Below are 20302 nucleotides of genomic sequence, written 5' to 3'. Positions count from 1 at the left end.
CTGCACTGCTACAGTGCTTAGAATAAGTGATCCAGTAAGACTGCACAGCCCATGAGCAGTTGGTGCTTAGTAGAGAGCTTTTGTCATACAGCAAGCTTTGTAAAGGCAAAGTGTTCAGAAGCTACAAGTCTGACAAACCTTTACTAGCTATGTGTAGAGAATCATTTTTCTCAGGAAATTTGGAGAAATGTATGTATTTTAAATAGTTATTTAAATGTTTAATAGAAAAAAAAAATGAAATAAGGTGTCAATTGTGTTCTCTGTATGTGGGGAATTACGACAAAAAGGAAGAATCTTTGCCAGTGAAATAAGCCAACAAGACATTGCTTAAGTCAGTGTATGATTCTATTCTTTTACGAATTGTCTACCGAAAGGCATTTTAGAAGCAAGCCTCAGAGTATGTCGTAATAGTTTCCAGAAAGTGTACCAAAGATGTCTAATTAAAATCTTAGGAAAATATTCAGATGATTGTTGAAGCTATTTTTGTAGTGTATTTAGATAAACATTATTGTGACATTTTTTAGAAACACCTTTTGTTTTTTAAATAAGCACACTGTCTTAAATATTAGCAAATCACTTGCAAACCTGTTTTTGTTTCTCTGTATTATATATATTATAAATATGTATATGTACTTATTTATATATTTTACTTTATGGTTTACATTCCAAAAGTGGTAGAAGAGGCTTGTGACAGTTTAAATAGGAGCAATGTGAAAGTATTTTACTTTCGCATGGAAAGTATGGAGCAAACAAGCACCAACAAAGTGAGATTACTTTCTCATTTAAGTACAAAAGTTGGTTATACTACCAAGAATATTTCATAGTTTTCCCATGTTCACCTCTGATCCTGTTTCTTGGTGTAATTCAAAATAATTTTGTATATGGGTTTCTTTAAGCTACTGAAAGGAATTCAGGGTTGGAAGGCTTGCAGAAAGAAGTTGCAGTTCAGTGAACTGTAGTCGGAATAATTTCACTGAACTGTTCATTTTATCTGAAGATAAAGTAAGTCTGGAGTTTCGCAGTGGGGACTGTCTTTTTCTGTGGGACGTGGTGCTTACTGTTGACTGGCTAAGAATCCAGGGTGGCTATAATTCATCTCTAGTGACTGGGTTAGCAGTTTACATACTTCAGTTCTCATTTGGTAGGTTAGTAGTGACATACTTGTCATGACGGCATTTAAGTTGCTCTTTTGGTTTTCAGGGGAAGAGTATTTTCTAAATTATTCTTTCTTACTGTGATATTCCCTTCTAGAGCAATCAGTCTCCTATAGCCCTTTGAATTTAGAGTGGCAATCACAGACTTCTCTGAAAATTTGCCTTCTGTGTTTTAATATTGTTATTCATGTCAGGCAACAAACAATCTAGAAAGAAAAGTGGAAGCAAATAATGGGATTTGTTTTTTTTTCCTCAGCAGCAACAGTGGTAGCTGGTGGGCTGAGGAGTTAGTGACCCTAAGTCTTCTAAGGCTGTCAGAACATTACCCAAGTTTGGGTGTCTTTTGCTCTTGTTCACCTCTGTTTCCAACTATGGAGTCTTTATGCCATGCTTCAAATTTCAGAGTTAATCTTGGATTGCTCAGAATTTCTTCCACTCAAATTTTTAATATCTCCAAGGATGGAGATTCCACAGCTTCACTGGACAACCTGTTTCAGAATTCAGCTGCCCTCACTGGGTGATGATTATACTTCCTCATAACTTTCTTGCATCTCATTCTTTTGTTGAACATTACCCAGAGTCTGGGTCTGTCTTCTCTATAACAATACCTTAGGTAGTGTAAAACAGCAAGTACATCCTTCCTTAGCTTTCCTTCTCCATGCTGAACAAACTTTGCTTTCTGATTTTCCTCTTGTTTTTAGTAGTCCATTCTCCTAACTATTTTGGTGGGGCCCCTGCTGGTTTCTCTTCAGTATGTCATATGTCTTGAGGGTCTCAAAACTGGACAGAGCACTCCAGCTGTAGCTTCATGAGTGCCAGATAAAGGAGAATAGTCTCTTCCCTTCATCTGGTTGCTGTGCTCTGATTAATTCCGCCCAGTAGGCTGGTAGCTTTCAGTGCTGCAAGTGACATGATGCTGAATTGTGTTCAGTTTGTTGTCCACTAGGAGTTACAAGTTTTGTCCCAAAGCTGCTTGACAGCCACTTGGCCCTCAGCCTGCACTGTTGCATGGAATTATTTGGTTCTGGATGCAACCGTTGCATTTGTCTTTGTAAGAGGTAAATATGATCCTTACTGATTTGGCTGTGCTAACAAATGGGGGACCTTTGTTTTCCCATCCTGTCAGATCCAGTTTCCGTTTAGATTTTTAACATCCAAGGTCTTGCTGGAATGCATGAGTGAACTTCTTTTCTCTTCCAAATGCAAAAATTTCAGTGCTTCAAGAGATATTTTTTTTTATTCTTCAGATGTTAGCTGTAATCCCTTTACAAGGCATTACCTCACAGCATTTCTTGTGGCCTGCAGTCAAATAATATTACAAAGATAAGGAAATTGATTTGTCTCCAAATTTTTCCAGTAAGTTTACCAGGAGGGCAACACTTTTTTTTTTTTTTTTCCTTTTCTGAAGGATTGAGTTCATAAATCACACATTCAAAATTCAGAGGCTTCACAAACCAAAACATGGAACAAGCTAACAATTTCATATGCAAATAAGTGTTCTGGTACATTCCTTTAAAAAGGAAAGTAAACAAACTTGAAAAAATATTACAGCTTACAACTGAAGAAAAATACGGATAGAGTAGACTTCATAGCTGATACTGTGCACTTGTCCAAGACTGTTAAGCTATAGTAACAGAGTGGAAAAACTACCCTACATGCATTTCTATTAATCAGAATCTTCATCCTTGGGATAAAAGCAACCCAGAATTGTTTCTTACACCTTCAGGCATTTCTGGTACAGATATAACTCCTCTGTTCATGATAAATATCTGTGTGTGTGTACTGTAGCCATATATAAATATGTGGTACTCCATGACTGAGATTTAACAAAGCAGTTTCCTTTTGGATCTAAAGGAGAATGACTGTTAGTTTTGAATCTGCATTTTAAAAAATGACTGTTGCATAACTGAACAAGAATAACAAACTCATGGAGATAGCTTTAAAGTGTCTGTTAAAGTTCCAGATGATATAAGGATGTAAGCCTAAAGATTCATTGATAAGGGCCTTTATTTTTTACCCAGAAGCTATAATCATAAGTATTCAAACTTCTCCATAACCTTGTTCATACTCTTTGTTGGTGACAGGCTGAACAGTTCAATAAATATTTCACCTCTTCGGAAACTCGAGACAGGTTGTGAACTCTTTGCAAAGAACAGCCTAACAATCTCCATCTCTGATTTGCTTTGGCATCCTTTCTTTGGGACATAAATGTTTCCCTGAGTTGTCAGTGCCAAAGACTCTAAAGCTTCTGGCAGCCATTCATCTCTTCTTGGCTTGTGATCTCAGCTCAGTATTCTTACTCTGTTGAATGTATATATTTAGAAGTGACACTTTGGAATCTCCTCCACTCCATGTTTTGTTTCTTTGCTATTTGGTACCCATGTCCAAGGACACTGGGATCTCCTCCTTGAAGTAATATCCAAAAACTATATACAGACAAAAGTATCAGCTACCATGTTCCCTATAATTCTTTCAGGTGTTAAGTCTTAAATTGTTTGCTTACATTTATTTCATCTGTCTTGCAACATTTCATTACCAGCCTGTTGGAGGAGAGATGGGATTTATTCTGCGTATGATCTTTAATCATGTGTTCATCTTAATTTGCTTCATTAAGCCAAGCAGTGTTCAGAACTAGCATTAGTAAATCTCCTTAAAAATATTTATATTGAAAGATTAATGTATTTCCTCCAGGGTAAAGCCACAGCTTGGTTAAGAGTGCTTGTTGTCTCATAGTTCATTAATTAGCTAATTTAGTATGTTCATTCTGCCCCCTACCTTGTTACTTGACCCTAAAATGGAGTAACTTTAGGGTTGAGATTTGGTTTAGTGATGTGACAACAGTGTCTTAATTTTATACATTCATTGTACCAGAACTTTATTTTTTGTCATTGATATCACAGTGTCCACAGAATAGTTTTGTGCATTGTCCAGCACAGGATGGCTCTAATTCCTCATGTCCCTCTTTCTCTTCCTGAAGCAAAGTGGTGCTACCTTGCTATGTTTGTTCTGTCCCTGCAGGAGAAGAGAGTGGGAACATCTCTTTCTGTGTGAGAAAAGGCATAACTAGTTAGAGAATATCTTGAAGTAAACCCTTTATTTGAAAAACTGTTCTGTTTCATGGGTGAATACTGGGCATTACGTGTTACTACATGTTTAATGTGCATAGTAAGTAATATCTTCTTTCATTTACAGTTCATTGCCATGAAAGGAGGATATGATAGTTTGCCCTAGGAAACAGGTTTATATGTGAAATCTGGCAGGTATGTTTATTAGTATGTATGGTGAGTATGCAAGCCAGCACAAAATATAATTAATATCTTACTTCATTCAAATATTTTTAGCCTGTTGGTAAATTAATTGTATAGCTGAAACATTACTGAAGTACGTTTTTGTAGTTAAATTTGTAACTGTTTACATAATGGGCTGCTAACTTATCTTTAAAGATGAGCTTTAAAGATTATAAAAAGACTTCAGGAATTAACCACTTCTCATCTATTGCCACTTTATCCTTGACTACTCCATATATCCTGCTACTTTGTTCTTTTTTAATTGTGGGGGTTGGATCATTATTACAATCTACTTTCGTTTCAGTAAAAAGCTGTCCTATGTTTTCAGATACTTACTGCAATTGGTCACGTTAAGTACAGATACTTGCCTTTCTGACTGAGATGTGTGTTAAAAACCTACTTGTGTACCTTCCTGACGGAGCCTGGAATCCAGACTGTACTGGAATCTTGGGCATTTAGATGCAGCCAGAAGGCAGAAATTCTTGCACATGGAATATTAAAATATCCTGTGGATGTTGATGATTGATAATTTGTTGCAATATTTGAACATTTCTTCCATTCTCATTTTAATACAGGTAGCACAACGACCTGTGGAATATGAGTGATGACAAACCCTTTTTATGCACTGCCCCTGGATGTGGCCAGGTAATGGCTTGACTTGAAGTTACTAGCATTGATGAGGAAAAGTAAAACAGTGACGTGTATTTTTAGGGATCAAAGAAAAACAGATTTATGATAAGCGGCAGAAAGCATCTTATGTTTTGAGGAAAGGCAGGTGACAGCAAGAATTTCTAGCATTTTGTGTTTATTCAGAAAACGCTATCCATAGAATTTAAGAAGATAATTAAACTACCCTTGTAGTGGCCTTCCAGTACCTGAAGGGGCCTACAGGAAAGCTGGGGAGGGGCTTTTCACCAGAGAAGGCTGTGGTAGGACAAGGGGTAATGATTTTAAGCTGAAAGAGGCTAGGTTTACATTTGACATCAGGAAGAAATTCTTCACCATGAGGACATTAAGGCACTGGAATAGGTTGCCCAGAGAGGTTGTGGAAGCCTCCACCCTGGAGGTGTTTAAAGTCAGGTTGGATGAGGCTTTGTGCAGCCTGGTCTTCTGTTAGGTATCCCTGATCATAGCAGAGAGGTTGGAACCTGATGATCTTTAAGGTCCCTTCCAACCTTAGCCATTCTATGATTCTGTGAAACCTGAAAATAAATTACTGTATTATCTCTGCACAAGACAGACATCCCTGCATCATTTATATACAAACTCAATTTTTTTCATTATATTGGCACACTTGGATTTCTTTGGATTTTTAGTTTAAAGTATTTTCATTTTTATTCTGAAAACTTAGGTTTTATGATGAATGACAGCATTCATGTTATATTAATGGAGTATTCTGCATTTAAAGCAGGAAAGGGCTAAGATTTCTTATTATGTCTAATGTGTTCAGAGACATCAAAAGTAATAGAAGAGGACTGCCTTCTCCAAAGCAGCATGTTTGTCACCATCCTTTATGAATCCCATTTTTATGTAAGCTCTCTCAGAAGTGATTTGGCAAACTAAATCTCATAGAAGATGCATCATGGGGCTACAGCAGTCCTTGATTGCAGGGAAGTTCATGTCCTTGATAATGGGCAAGGCTTCTCCAGATGCCAACTTGTACCATAGTATAAAGAGAGGGAGTCTGGGTCTGGGGATCCTATTCCCTGCTGGCTATACATGCCTGTCTACCATATAGTGGGGACAGAAAGATGTACTTAAGTCTCAGTGTGGTTGAACATCAAAGATTCTGGCTTATGTTGTATCTAGAGATAAGGCACAGGAGCTATGGAGGACTGGGCATTTGGATTCCTTGGCAACTGAGTTCTAACACAAGTGCCTGGTCTGTATCACCCTGTCTTTCAGGAATTGTGCATTTTTATTTCTCAGCTCCACACATACATGTCCATTCTCACAGAAATATTTGGGATTAATGTACTCTGAGGTTAACTAAGTTTCCTGTATTGCTTTCTGAGATATGATGCTTTGTGTGTATCTGTTACAAGATATATGTGAAGTCACATAAATTTTTGAGGAATAATCAGAAACATAACTTGGAACTCAAATGTTCATGAAGAAAAGTAAGAATTTCAATGTTTTGTAAAATGTGTTCCTTTTAGGAAACCTGCATCTTGGAAAACATTTTCTCAGATAGCTCAATTGAAATACTAAGTTTACCCTCAAGTACAGTTGCATAGCAAATTTGAAGTTAGTGAAAGTAAGAATATCTAACTTTACAGCATTTAGTTTTTCTGCTTACTGCTTTTCTTGTGGAACGTACCCCAAATTTTGGGGGTGAGTATGCACAAAACTGGCATACTTCTGAAAACTGGAAAGATTTTTAAAATGCTGATAAGTTTATTTCATTCACAGCTTTTTAGTTTTCTCACATTGATCCACTGTTTCCTATTCTATCTGCCTCTTATTTTGTATAATTAATGGTTGGGGAAGGGGATATGCTTTATTTCATTTTTACACTTTTAAATACAGTGAAATCTGTGTTTATGATTACAGACCAATTCTCATTATTGTGGTGATACACACAATACAGAAATCAAATAGTGAAAATCCATTACCAAACATTGTCAAGATCCATTAGTATAGCAAATGACTGACAAATAACTGTTTGCCAGGGGTTGATGAAGTCTGCAGCACTCTGAAATTTTATCTTGAACTTTTGATAAATGCAAGTACTTATACTATCATTTTCCTGATATCATTGCTATTTAGTTACTATGAACATCATTTGAGCTTTATAGCATTTCTGCTTGGTACTGGTGAGCAGCGAACAAGATATTTCTGCCTGGTAATGTTATCTGTTATCATACTGATAGGGTTTTTTTTACGTGTTGTGAAAATTTCTTTCTGTAGAATTGCATTTACTTTGCTCACACTGAAAATTACTTTCTGCTGCAGCGTTTTACCAATGAGGATCATTTGGCTGTCCATAAACATAAACATGAGATGACACTGAAATTTGGTCCGGCTCGTAATGATAGTGTCATTGTGGCTGGTTAGTATATACTTTTATAACTAGTTCATTCACTGTTCTACTGGAAGGGGCATGCATTTTATGTGTTTTGTGTGCATAATGCATAGACCTATGTTAAGAATATGAAACATTTTCTTTACTATAGTTTTGTGCAATACGTGCTTCAGCATTATTTTCATTCACAATTAGCTTTTGTCAGAATTTGAAGGCAGTATTATTCTACTTAACTTACAAACAACTAAATATTTTTCAATTATCAATGCTTCAGTAACTGATTACATTATTTAATAAGCATTCAGTAAGAGCACACACTAACGAAGGCTACACCTAACAGGATCTGGAACTAGTTTAATCTGTATTTTTAATGAATCATTGATAGAACTTGTCTATTTCATTTTAAATAAGTAGTGTTTTTTACATACTATGGTGACATTAGAATAATTATTCTTTAAATGGGATTGTAGATGAAAGATAAGTAATTTTATTGTAAGTTTAGCTTAAATTTGAGATACTTTTACCGTGTTTTCACCTCTGAATTCAGAGTATACCCTTAGTCAGTTGTAACTAAGTGTTTGTTTGTTTGTTTGTTCACAATCAGAAGTAATCATCAATGAATGATTCAATTATAAATTTTGAAGTTCTTGAATGAAGAGAGCCCACGCTAATTATTCTTCAGTGGTGGAACAGCCTAAATGGACTTCACAAAGGCTTTAAGACATTTGCCAAGCCTTTTTTCCTTATAAGTGGCTAATTGTTAAGAAAAGCAGATAAAAATAATCGTTACTCTTAAACCAACAGTAATACATTTTAAAATTCTAAGCGTGGTCCTTAGCAATCGTATTGTTAAAAAGGGGACCTGGCAAATACTCAGGCGTTTGAGGATGTAGCCATGGCAGTGTTAGTGCATTAATTGTGTTAGTAAGGTGAAAAAAAATCCACTTCACAGTATTTTAAATGCAAAGTATCTTTGTGGCAAATGTGGTTAATTTTGACCTGGTAATAATCACAGAATCATAGGGGTTGGAAGGGACCTCGAAAGATCATCTAGTCCAACCCCCCTGCCAGGCAGGGTCACCTAGAGCACATCACACACAGGAACGTGTCCAGGCGGGTTTTGAATGTCTCCAAGAGAAGTAGAATCCACAACCTCTCTGGGCAGTCTGTTCCAGTGCTCTGTCACTCTCACAGTAAACATGGAACCTCCTGTGTTCCAGTTTGCACCCGTTGCCTCTTGTCCTATCCCTGGACACCACTGCAAAAAAAAACCTGCCTCTGCCCTCCTGATACTCCCCCTTAACATATTTGTAAACATTGGTGAGGTTGTCCCTCAGTCTCCTCTTCTCCAAGCTAAAGAGACCCAGCTCCCTCAGCCTTTCCTCATAAGGGAGATGTTCCACTCCCTTAATCATCTTTGTGGCTCTGTGCTGGACTCTTTCCAGCAGTTCCCTGTCCTTCTTGAACTGAGGGGCCCAGAACTGGACACAGTACTCCAGATGCGGCCTCACCAATGCAGAATAGAGGGGGAGGAGAACCTCTCTTGACCTACTAACCACACCCTTTCTAATGCACCCCAGGATGACAATGGCCTTCTTAGCCACAAGGGCACACTGCTGGCTCATGGTCATCCTCCTGTCCACCAGGACCCCCAGGTCCCTTTCTCCTACACTGCTCTCCAGTAGGTCAGCCCCCCCAACCTGTACTGATACCTGGGGTTGTTCTTCCCCAGATGCAAGACTCTACACCTGCCCTTGTCGAATTTCATCAAGTTTCTCCCCGCCCAACTCTCCCGCCTGTCTAGGTCTTGCTGAATGGCAGCACAGCCTTCTGGTGTGTCAGCCACACCTCCCAGTTTAGTGTCATCAGCAAACCTGCCGAGGGCACACTCTGTTCCCTCATCCACATCGTCGATGAAAAAATTGAGTAGTACTGGTCCCAGAACCAACCCCTGAGGGACTCTACTAGCCACAGACCTCCAACTAGATTCTGTCCCATTGAACACAACTCTCTGACTTCTTCCTTTCAATGAGTTCATGGTCCACCTCACGACCTCATCATCAAGACCACACTTCCTCAGTTTATCTATGAGCATGCTGTGGGAGACAGTGTCAGATGCTTTACTGAGATCAAGATAAACCATATCTACTGCTCTACCATCATCTATCCACCTAGTTACGTCTTCATAGAAGGCTATAAGGTTGGTCAAACATGACTTTCCCTTGGTAAAAACTATGTTGACTGCTCGTAATGACTCCTCATCCTTGATATGCCTAGAGATAGTGCCAAGAACAAGTTGTTCCATCACCTTTCCAGGGATGGAGGTGATGCTGACCAGTCTATAGTTACCCAGGTCCTCCTTCTTGTGCTTTTTGTAGACTGGAGTGACATTTGCTATCCTCCAGTCCTCAGGCACCTCTCCTGTTGCCCACGACTTACCAAAGATGATGGAGAGTGGCCTAGCAATGACCTCCACCTGCTCCCTCAGCATCCACAGGTGCATTCCATCTGGACCCATCAATTTATGGATGTCCAGATGGCTTAACTGATCCCTAATCCAATCCTCATCTACCAAAGCAAACTCCTCTTTCATCCTGACTTCTTCTGGGGCTTTAGTGATCTGGGGCTTCTGGGGAGAGTCTGCAGCAGTAAAGACAGAGGCAAAGAAGGCATTCAGTGCCTCTGCCTTCTTTATATCCTCTTGTCACCAGGGCACCCACTTCATTCAGCAGGGGGCCTATATTGCCTCTAGTGTTAGTTCTATCTGCAGTGTATTTGAAGAAGCCCTTTCTATTGTCTTTGACCTCACTTGCAAGATTAAGTTCCAAGGAGGCCTTAGCTTTCCTAATTGCCTCCCTACATCCTCTGACAACAGTCCTGTATTCCTCCCAAGTGGCCGGCCCTTCCTTCCATGATCCATAGACTCTCTTTTTCCATTTGAGTTTGCCCAGTAGTTCCTTGTTTAACCATGCTGATCTCCTGGCTCCCTTACTTGATTTCCTACCCATTGGGTAGGAATGTCAGGACTTGGGAGAAGTGGTCCTTGAATGTTGACCAACTATCTTGAGCCCCTTACCACCTAGTACCCTTTCCCATGAGACTTCCCTTAACAGTTGTTTGAAGAGGCCAAAGTTGGCCCTGCAGAAGTCCAGGGTTGTGGTCCTGCTAGGTATTCTGTTCCTCCCACGCAGGATCCTGAACTCCACCATCTCGTGATCACTGCAGCCAAGGCTGCCATTGACCGTCACTGCTTCAACCAGAGCCTCCTTGTTGGAGAGTACGAGATCCAGCAGCGCTTCTCTCCTAGCTGGTTTGTCCAATACTGAAATAAGAGGAATTTACACAGTACCAAAATCTGTATAGAAAACCTTTTTTGAAACTGCATCATACCATAATCACCCAGATACCAGAAGTCTTAGGATTCTAGGTTGAGTGTACAGGCATCCGAGAAGTCAGTATGGGCTTGTGTACAATATCACCCTGTATTTCCTTTTAGAAGCTGCACACACTTGTGAGTAATCACTGCTGTTAGCACAGCATGAGAAAAAAGAAGCAAACAGTCCAGAAGCTTTGTGTTTTTCTCTCTTTCTTCTTCTGTGTTTTCTTCTCTCTTCTCTCTCTTCTCTCTCTTCTCTCTCTTCTCTCTCTTCTCTCTCTTCTCTCTCTTCTCTCTCTTCTCTCTCTTCTCTCTCTCCTCTCTCTCCTCTCTCTCCTCTCTCTCCTCTCTCTCCTCTCTCTCCTCTCTCTCCTCTCTCTCCTCTCTCTCCTCTCTCTCCTCTCTCTCCTCTCTCTCCTCTCTCTCCTCTCTCTCCTCTCTCTCCTCTCCTCCTCTCTCCTCTCTCTCCTCTCTCTCCTCTCTCTCCTCTCTCTCCTCTCTCTCCTCTCTCTCCTCTCTCTTCTCTCTCTCCTCTCTCTTCTGTTTTCTTCTCTCTCTTCTGTTTTCTTCTCCTCTTTTTCTTCTGTTTTCTTTAAATGAAAGCCTTTGTGTATGCCTCTGTGATTCATGTACGCCTTGTCTCTATTTGAAAATAGAGCCTGCTTGCTCACTGAAGTGATCTGCCATGCTACACTAGGCATTTGAGGATAGCTCCCTCTGGTTTCTGGACACAGACAGGAAAAGCTTTGATACCCTCCCAAGACTGGTTTGCAAAGTCAGTTGCTTGCTCCAGCAGGTGGAGTGTTCCTGCTGGTTGGCCTCCCTGCAGGGCAGAAGGGAGCCTGCTTACAAGGCATACAAGAGTTCTTAACCACACAGACTCTTTTGTTTACTTTTAATCTGAAAAATATTTATGATAAGTAGGTTCATAGAGGGTATTTTAAAAATAAAATTGTGGGGTTTTATACGTTTCATTTCAGATCAGACACCAACACCAACTCGATTCTTGAAGAACTGTGAAGAAGTGGGTTTATTCAATGAATTAGCGAGTCCTTTTGAAAATGAGTTTAAAAAGGCTTCTGAAGATGACATCAAGAAAGTATGTTCACAAACTTCTTTTCCAAGCTTCTACTTTTTTTAGACCAGAAATTCCATTTTTAAAAACAAACTTTGAGTTTGTATATTGCCTTCTAAATGATACCAATAATTATTTACCAGCTGCTTCCATATGTTGAATGGGGAGAATACTGTCACGATCCAGTATTTACATCCTGAATGCCACAAATACAAATATAAGATTACTATTCTGAAGATTAGTTTTCCTGAATAGTTTTACATACTGGGACAATGGGACACACTGACTTAATTAATCATTGGCTTTGATTGAAATTCCATTAGGCCCTGAATTAGCAAAAAAAGTCTCAAAAGTAAAGAGGTTTTTCAGGAAGAAACACATTTGCAAGAAAACCATGTGAAAAGAATAGCATGCAAGCACTGATTATTTTGATTAGTTTTACAATAGTAATGTTATTCTAAGAATAGCCATTGTAAGGTGAGTTAAATACTGACTAAATTCAAAGAAGTGTCAGTAATTTGGCTATAATTACATTCACTATATATTGAAGTCACTTCTGCCTAGAAATTAGTAATCACAACCTAAACATCCACTTTATTTTAATGTGCAGATTGAAATATAAGAAAAATTTGCACTATATCTGTTTAGCAGCTTTGTGTTTTTATGAGGAACTTCCCATACATTTAAATATGGTTTCCATTCCTGACAAGGCTCACCCTTGCTTTGTTACCACAATTCTAGCCAATAATTATTTTAAAATGTTTTTTTATTTATGTATATCAGCTGTTCTTTGAACACTACATATGATGATACTGATTCTGGATTTACTAATACTGTATTTTCTGTGTGATTCACCACTACCTTTGAGGTGGTTATAAATACTTGAGATATTTTAACAATAATTGATACTCATTTTCTAAGGTGCCTCTGTGTAATGAGATGAAACCCAGTCCTGCTGTGTCTCTGATTGATTAATATACCTGAGCAATCATGTCAAGGGGTACAAAAATTTACAATAATAGGACACTCTTCAGAGGTTTGATAGTTCAGGTTTTTTCTGTAGTATTTCATATTGAGATGTGATAAGAAAATATACCATTTCTAACTGTCTTCCTTGCCCATTAGTAATATAATCTGTAGGAAAACTAGAAAATTAATTGAAAAAAAGCATGTGGAAGAACATAAATAGAAGATGAGCTTCTGGGAAGTTACTTCCAAAAGTATTTGCATAGCAGACTAGACAGTATAGGCTTTCAAATCTGTATTATTGCTTTAAGTATTTTTATAACCTAACTTATTTGTGGCATTTCAGATTACCTCATGATTATATCTGTGTAGTAATATGAAGTTTGCTTTTTCAATAATTATTTGCTGCAATATGTTTGAAATCAACTCTCCACAGTAGTTTACTTAATTTGGAAATGTAGTTAGGATTTTGTGTTTTGTGGCATGTGATGCAGTAATTTATAGAAGGGTAATACCTTCCTTTAACTGATTTTTTTAAGTGTAGCACAGTCCTTCCTCATCTGTAATTTTACTCTGACTCCCGGGAAAGGAAAACTTGAAGAGTGTTGTTAATTCTCACGAAGAAAATACTTGGTCTGACATCAGTGTTGAAAGGCAAAATGTTAGTGAAGATTGATATTCATACTGATGCTGGGAAAAATTGCCTTGACTTGTAATGCATCTACATCAAGATCTTCTAGACATCAGCACTTGTTATAAGGCTGATACTTTAGTTGTTTACATTTTCTTGAATATTTTGTTTTTTAGAGATTGAGTAATTTTATTTTACACTGTTGCTCTTAGATGCCTCTAGATCTGTCTCCTCTTGCAACACCAATTATAAGAAATAAAATTGAAGAACCTTCTGTGGTGGAGACAACTCATCAAGATAGTCCTTTACCTCATCCAGAGTCTACTACCAATGATGAAAAGGTCAGAACCCTAAACACCACAGGAGCTCTTTATTCTGTTCTATGCATCATCGCTTCTGAAAAAGCAAAGAAAGTTCCGTTTCTTTGAATTTTCTTTGTTTGTTTACATAACATCACCAGTTTAAGATTCTTCATAGGTAGATTTTTATTTTTATCCCTTGTTTACCACAAATTGTTTTGTAGAAAATCAGGGGATGTTCTACAAAAATGTGCAGGGATGAATGGGCTGTCTTAATTTTGTTTCAAATTTTTCACTTTTTAGCCTATAGCAGTATGTTTAACAGTGGTCATCTTGGGCATTTGCTTGTTTAGGTTTTACTTGAATATTCATAGAAGACAAGTATTTTCTGTCACTAAAGGATGTTGCAGTCATACCAGTTTTAAAGCTATTGCTCTAAATAAGAGATAAATTATCTAATAACTTTGATATGTGACTTGCAGTGTTTCATTACATGGAGTTCTCTTGAAGAACACAAAACATAGCAAAAGCAGTTAAATTAATTATTTCTATTCCTGCTTAAAGAAATGAAAATATTAGGAGCCGAGCATAATGAAGCACTATGGTTGTTCTAGTCAGTCTTTGTGCTTTTTCAGTGGGAAGTCTGCATTTGAAGGATTTAGCTACTTTATTCCCAAAAATCTGCCAGACTTTTTAGGATCACAGGGTAATTCAGGTTGGAAGGGACTGTGGAAACTGCCTCTTTCAAGCAGCGGTTAGCTCTGAAGTCAGACCAAGTTACCTCTGGGGAGGGAGGCTGCACTACAACCTCTGAGTGCAACCTGTTCCAGTGCCAGGCTGTCCTTGTTGTGAATGTGGGGGTTTTTTGGGTACAGTCTGGACCTCTCTGGTTTCAACTTGAACCCCTTCTCCTGTCCTGCCAGCAGGCCCCAGTGTCAACAGAGCCTTAAGTGTGTGACAGATACTTAAGCTTCAATTCAGATTTGTCTTTACACAGCTTTGCTGAGTTGTACTAGTTAGCAAGGATGAGTAATCATGGGTAATCAAGGCAATCATGAGGTCTCAAAAATAGTAAAAGTAGTTTAAAGGAATACATATAAAGAGCTGCCTAGATTAAGTAAATCATAGTCTAAATCTTAAGTCTCATTTAATTTCTTCATTATTTCAGAGATTAGTTTGGTTTTTTGCTGTGAATCTTTGTCCTAAGTGCTTTAATTTTGGCAGGAGATAATATTAATAGCTTTATACAGTAGTAGTTCAGTATCTCATTAGCATCTTACAAGAGAAAATTATCTCTCAGTGCTTGGCAGTACATAAAACTTTTCTCATTCATGATGCAATTTCAGTGTTGTCACTGTAACATTGCTGAAGTGAAAAGCTGCTGCTGCTCTGATATCTGATTGTAGAAACTAGCTGAGCATGGATGAGGGTGCTGCTTGGAGTGTGCTGCTGCTTCTGTATGTGACCTGCAGAAGTTGAGAAATGTGAGCAGAGTGTTGCTGTTTTCTCAGTTAGGTTTTTATATTCTCCTTCTGTAGATGTATTGAAGGAGGGAAGGTTTCTTTCTTTTCAGGGCCTAGCTGTTTTTGAAATATATGTGCCACTCTAACCATTTAATTGGCTGAAGTAATTTTAGGAGCCTTAAATGATTACAACCTGTAATATATGTGTGAGACAGCTGTAATTTTCCATGTAGTTGTTAAAGGAATTTCTTAGAGATTCTTAGAAATTATGCTTCATTCTTTTCCTAGTTTTCTGAGACTTTACCAAGTTCTATTAGGCTTCAGTAGGAGCTGATATTCTGCTTTGAGTAGATCAAGGTATCATTAGAATTATATAAAGCCTTTTAGCCTTAAAATAATAACCAAATGAAAGCTAATTTACTCTGAGAGCTTTTGAACTCGTTATGGTTTCTTACTAGTACTTTACATCTCTTCTTGGCTTTCTGTATTTTGGTAGCTATCTCCCTATCCACACACAGGTACTTAAATAAGCCACTTGGCATAAACCCTTACAGAAGGGGCTGCTATGGCATTACTGTTGTTGAGAATGTGTTAATATCTGATTAGTTTACATTTTTGTATTAAAGCTGCATGCATGGCTCCATGGCTGCTGCTTGCTGTCTTTTTCCTCTTTTTGATAGAAATGAGAATTACTTTGCATTACCTATTTACTCTGTGGTATTCATATATCTAAATTTATATTTATACATATACTTCTATATATATGTAGTTCCCATTTATGAAAGTGTTTCTGGTGAAAGGAAGAACAAGAAAAAGGGCTCTTAATCCTCTTCTTGGCTGTCAGATCCCTGCAATGGCAATGTACTTTGTAGTGGCTCATTGCTCACAGTAGTGATACAGGTAATAGTGGCAAACAGCAGGCAGGAAAGGGTGAAACTGGAGCCAGTGAAGAATGACACAACAGTAATTTCTGAATTAGCCACTGCCAAAGGATTATCAGGGCAAGTGTTCTCCCCTTAATGCTTTCCTCTTATTTTCCACAGTCAAGGAGTTCAGTATCCTTTATGTTTTCCCTGTGGCTTTTCTCACTGAATAAGATTTATATAGCTGTTATTCCAAATTTCTTATTTGCAAAGTGTTTAATCCTGTCGTGAGAACATGTGCTCTTCCCAATTTTTTTTCTGTTTTTGGAATTCCATACTGGTTGTTTTTTTCTTTTGACCGAATGCTTAACTGTAATTCTAGGTGCTGTGTTCAAATACTGTAATATTTGTAAATACCCCAGATTGACACTAAAGAAAAAATTCTTACAGTTATTCTCAGAAAACTCTCATACACTAAATAGTCTTCTAAGTCCTTTGGGGAAAAGCCTGAATGAACTAATGAACCCTGATGACAAATCAAGCCCCTCTGAGCTTTTGAACAGAGAAAACACCATCATCTAAACTCCTTTTTTAAAGCCTACAGTTTGTCAGCCCCCTTACAGTTCTATCAGGTGCTCAGAGGAGCACACACATTATGCAGTGGATGTATAAAAAGAAAAGCAATCTGTAAAGACAGTTAAGTGTGGATGACTTTTTAAAAAACTTCATCTTAATCAGTGCAAATGATAATCAGTGTAGCCTATATGACAAAAATATGAGATGTTCTCTTTGAATTACAGTTTAGCAGTGGAGCAACTGAAGCCTGCTGGTCATAAGAGGGTAGTTTTATGTGCCATTGATTGCAGTAGATAGTGTCAAAAGAATGAACAACTTGGAAAAATCCTGTGGGGAGGTAAATCTGAAGTCTGACAGTATCAAGGGTTTCCTGAGAAGGAAGGCATTGGCTACAATAAGGTGTTTCTAGGTCTTCAGGAATGGCAAGTGCAGGTACTGCATTCTCATTGATAATATACTTTTCCTGATTACTAAACTAAGAACTGCAGTAAATTCTGTGTACTGTTTACTTGAGACTAAGGAAATTTAATTTCTGTGCTCAAACAATTTCTGCTGCATCAAGATAACATGTATTTTGCAAAGCTATGAATGTAACACTTCAAGTATTTTTAACTTAGTAGCACCCTAGCTAAGAGAAGTACATGGGTAAGGGATAAAGGCACTTCAAAAAGACCTTTTTTTTTTTTCTTTATACTGAACAATTAAGCTTTTGTTTCTGTTGTTTAAATCTGGCACAATTGACTGAAACTGAAATGCACCATTAAATGTTTTCCTTATTCTGAGTGTGGGTGGACATGATGGTGCATATAGCACCATGGGTTCCTTGGCAAAAAAACCACCTTAATATCTGATCAATACTGAATTACAGGTAGTAGTAGCCTTAGCATAAATTGAGCCAGGATTTGTCATAAAACTACAATCACTGTTGTCGGAACAATTTCACTTTGATGGTTCAAATGAAGCATCCAAAGGGTTGGGTTTTTTTTAATGCTTTAAATTATATAACCGAGTCTGCTTGCAAACTGTTGTAGAAATTCAGCTTTGTTCCATCAAACTGTGTTCATTTAACAGTCACGATTAATGATCTGAAATTGTATTTTACAAACTGATTAATCTTTGTTTTCCCTCAGGAAGTGTCTCTGCAACAGACTGCACAGCCTACATCAACAATAGTTCGACCAGCATCACTGCAGGTTCCTAATGTACTGCTTACAAGTTCTGACTCAAGTGTGATTATTCAGCAAGCAATACCATCACCAACGTCTAGTACAGTTATTACCCAGGCTCCATCCTCTAACAGACCAATAGTGTAAGTTATATAAATCTTAGTACAATGTTTTCTTAAAGAATGTGAAATAATTTTGTCTTGTTTCCTTTCAGATACTGTTTTTGCAGTTAATATACAAATTTGAGATACTTTGGTGTAACATGGTGCTTTACTACCTATGAAACATACAACTTTGATTACATGTGAAATATAATTCCACGTTCTCCACAACACTAAGTTCATATTTTTGATCTCCGAATAGATATGAAGAAAAAAAATTAAAATAATGTGTACACTTGTTTTCTCTGGATAAGTTTTCGTTTATATAGTTCATTCCTTTTTCAGTCCAGTTCCAGGTCCTTTTCCTCTGCTGTTACATCTTCCTAATGGACAAACCATGCCTGTTGCCATTCCTGCATCTATCACAAATTCTAATGTGCATGTTCCTGCTGCAGTTCCAGTAAGTAAGCATGATGCTATATTTATTTGAAAGTGGAACAGATTTACCTAAGTGCAGCATAGAACTTAGTTTTAAGCAGCTTGATAGCTGTTTTGGCTTCAGAGGTTAGTGCTGTCATGTGCTCTCTATTATGATAACATACTCAGGTTTTCTTCATTTTTATACTTTATCTGGTCAGCTTGTTAGACCTGTCACCATGGTGCCTAGTATCCCAGGAATCCCAGGGCCTTCCTCCCCACAGCCAGTGCAGTCTGAGGCTAAATTGGTAAGTGAAAAACTCCATTATTCCTCAAGAAGAATAACTTGAGAAATTAATTATATTCTATTGCTTTTTAAAACAGCTTTAGTTTTCTTTTGTTAGTATATTTTGACAACTTTGATAAAAGTAAGAAAATAACAGCTGTGTTTATTTTACAGTTATTTCAAATTACAGCCTATGTTAGTTCTGTTGTTAATGGTCATTTTGATCTTCTTTGCAGTCATTCTTTTTAAATTAACTTGTTTTTTAACTAAACTCCTTGCTTCTTGTATTGGAGGGTAGGAAATGTTAGAGTGAAGAAAGATCTGTTTCTATGCATCCTTGTCCCCCTAGTAGTGGGAAAAGGAATATTTTTAATACCTGAGGAAATACTTAAATATAAACAGCTCTGAATAGATTAATTTATCTTAAATCCTGGAGAGTAGAATGTAAGAAAGTGAAAACAAGAACTTTTTTATCAGGAATCGCACATTTCCTTAGAGTCAGGAGATACTCAATTTTGCTTTGTGAAATCTGGGAGGAATTGGTTCCAAATAATTTTTTAGATAGGCGAGTAATTAGGTTTTTAACCATATTACTTAGTGATTTGCTCTTACAAAGCTTTAAAGAGAAGGAAATAAACGTAGGTGATGAAGACTTTGATCTCAAGTTGGAAGAAACAATCACTTGGATGCAAAGAAAAAAAAATATCATTAGACTTAAAATTTAACAATCTCATTAGTCTTCTCTTTAGAATTTAGCTAATAGATGCATTTCAGTGATTGCTTATATTTTTTTTAATGAGACTGTAAAAAGGATATTTGCAGTAGTTCCTCTTTCCTTGTCACTTATTGTAAAGCATGAGCAGAATTCAAGAATATCGGAATTATGTATATTTCTTACGCTCATTTATTTTTTTATAGTGTCTCTTTGCAAAAATAAAATAAACTTAATTTCCTACCACTCCTAAAGTAAAAGCAATTTAATGAGAAACTTTATGTAGAAAAGCTTGCAACAGAAAGACTAACTTACCATGCCCTGTGATGCATTGTTGGCAGATATGTGATAGTTTATTATAAACTGTAAAGTTAATTTTTTAAATCTTTGTGTTGCCAAATCCTTCATGGTTCATCTATCTTGAAAATATTTTTGCTTGCTACATACTAAATCGTGCAAGGGTATGGTACCTGGGCTTATTTGTCATATGGGTTCCTGGTTAAGCCAACAGAAGATTCAACATTTGGTTTCACAGAGACTATCTCTGCAGTTCATTTCTTGCATGACATTTCAAGGAAAGTATTTTAAAGTTTTGTAATAAGAGAAGCACTTTTTGCTCTGTTTTATTCCTCTGTCTCATTCATTTCTCTCTTACCTGTGTAAAAAAGGGTATTGTTGTATAGACTTCCTGTTTTTCAGGGAAGATGAGAACAAATTTGATAAAAAATCAAAATAGAGATTGTAGTGCCATTATTTCCTGATGGAAATAGGTTTGGAGTTTAATTATTTAAATGTATACTTGGGGAACTTAATTTTTGTACTACTTGGATAACTACCTTATGAGTTACGTATACCAAATTGTATATAGAGCATCATGTATTTCTTTATATAAAATCACAAATGAA

At 37.3% G+C, this 20302-nt stretch overlaps 1 protein-coding gene across 4 annotated transcripts in view; it reads left to right on the top strand.

Annotated features, from left to right (window-relative positions):
• Nucleotides 1-20302, top strand: part of ATF2 (activating transcription factor 2) — a 48046-nt gene that overhangs the window by 5379 nt on the left and 22365 nt on the right. For 2 of the 4 annotated variants that reach the window (XM_051622912.1, XM_051622913.1), the window contains exons 3-10: nucleotides 4347-4414; nucleotides 5017-5086; nucleotides 7397-7493; nucleotides 11823-11941; nucleotides 13727-13855; nucleotides 17846-18024; nucleotides 18328-18442; nucleotides 18621-18707. In XM_051622912.1, the coding sequence (XP_051478872.1) occupies nucleotides 5039-5086; nucleotides 7397-7493; nucleotides 11823-11941; nucleotides 13727-13855; nucleotides 17846-18024; nucleotides 18328-18442; nucleotides 18621-18707 (774 nt within the window). In that variant the 5' untranslated portion in view covers nucleotides 4347-4414; nucleotides 5017-5038. The remainder of the gene's footprint in view (nucleotides 1-4346; nucleotides 4415-5016; nucleotides 5087-7396; nucleotides 7494-11822; nucleotides 11942-13726; nucleotides 13856-17845; nucleotides 18025-18327; nucleotides 18443-18620; nucleotides 18708-20302) is intronic. The other 2 variants (XM_051622915.1, XM_051622914.1) reach the window with 2 other exon arrangements.

Source organism: Apus apus, chromosome 6, assembly GCF_020740795.1.
Source record: "Apus apus isolate bApuApu2 chromosome 6, bApuApu2.pri.cur, whole genome shotgun sequence".
Lineage (NCBI taxonomy): Eukaryota > Metazoa > Chordata > Aves > Apodiformes > Apodidae > Apus > Apus apus.
Note: the sequence above shows the minus strand (reverse complement) of the source record. Positions and strands in the feature narration are given on the sequence as shown.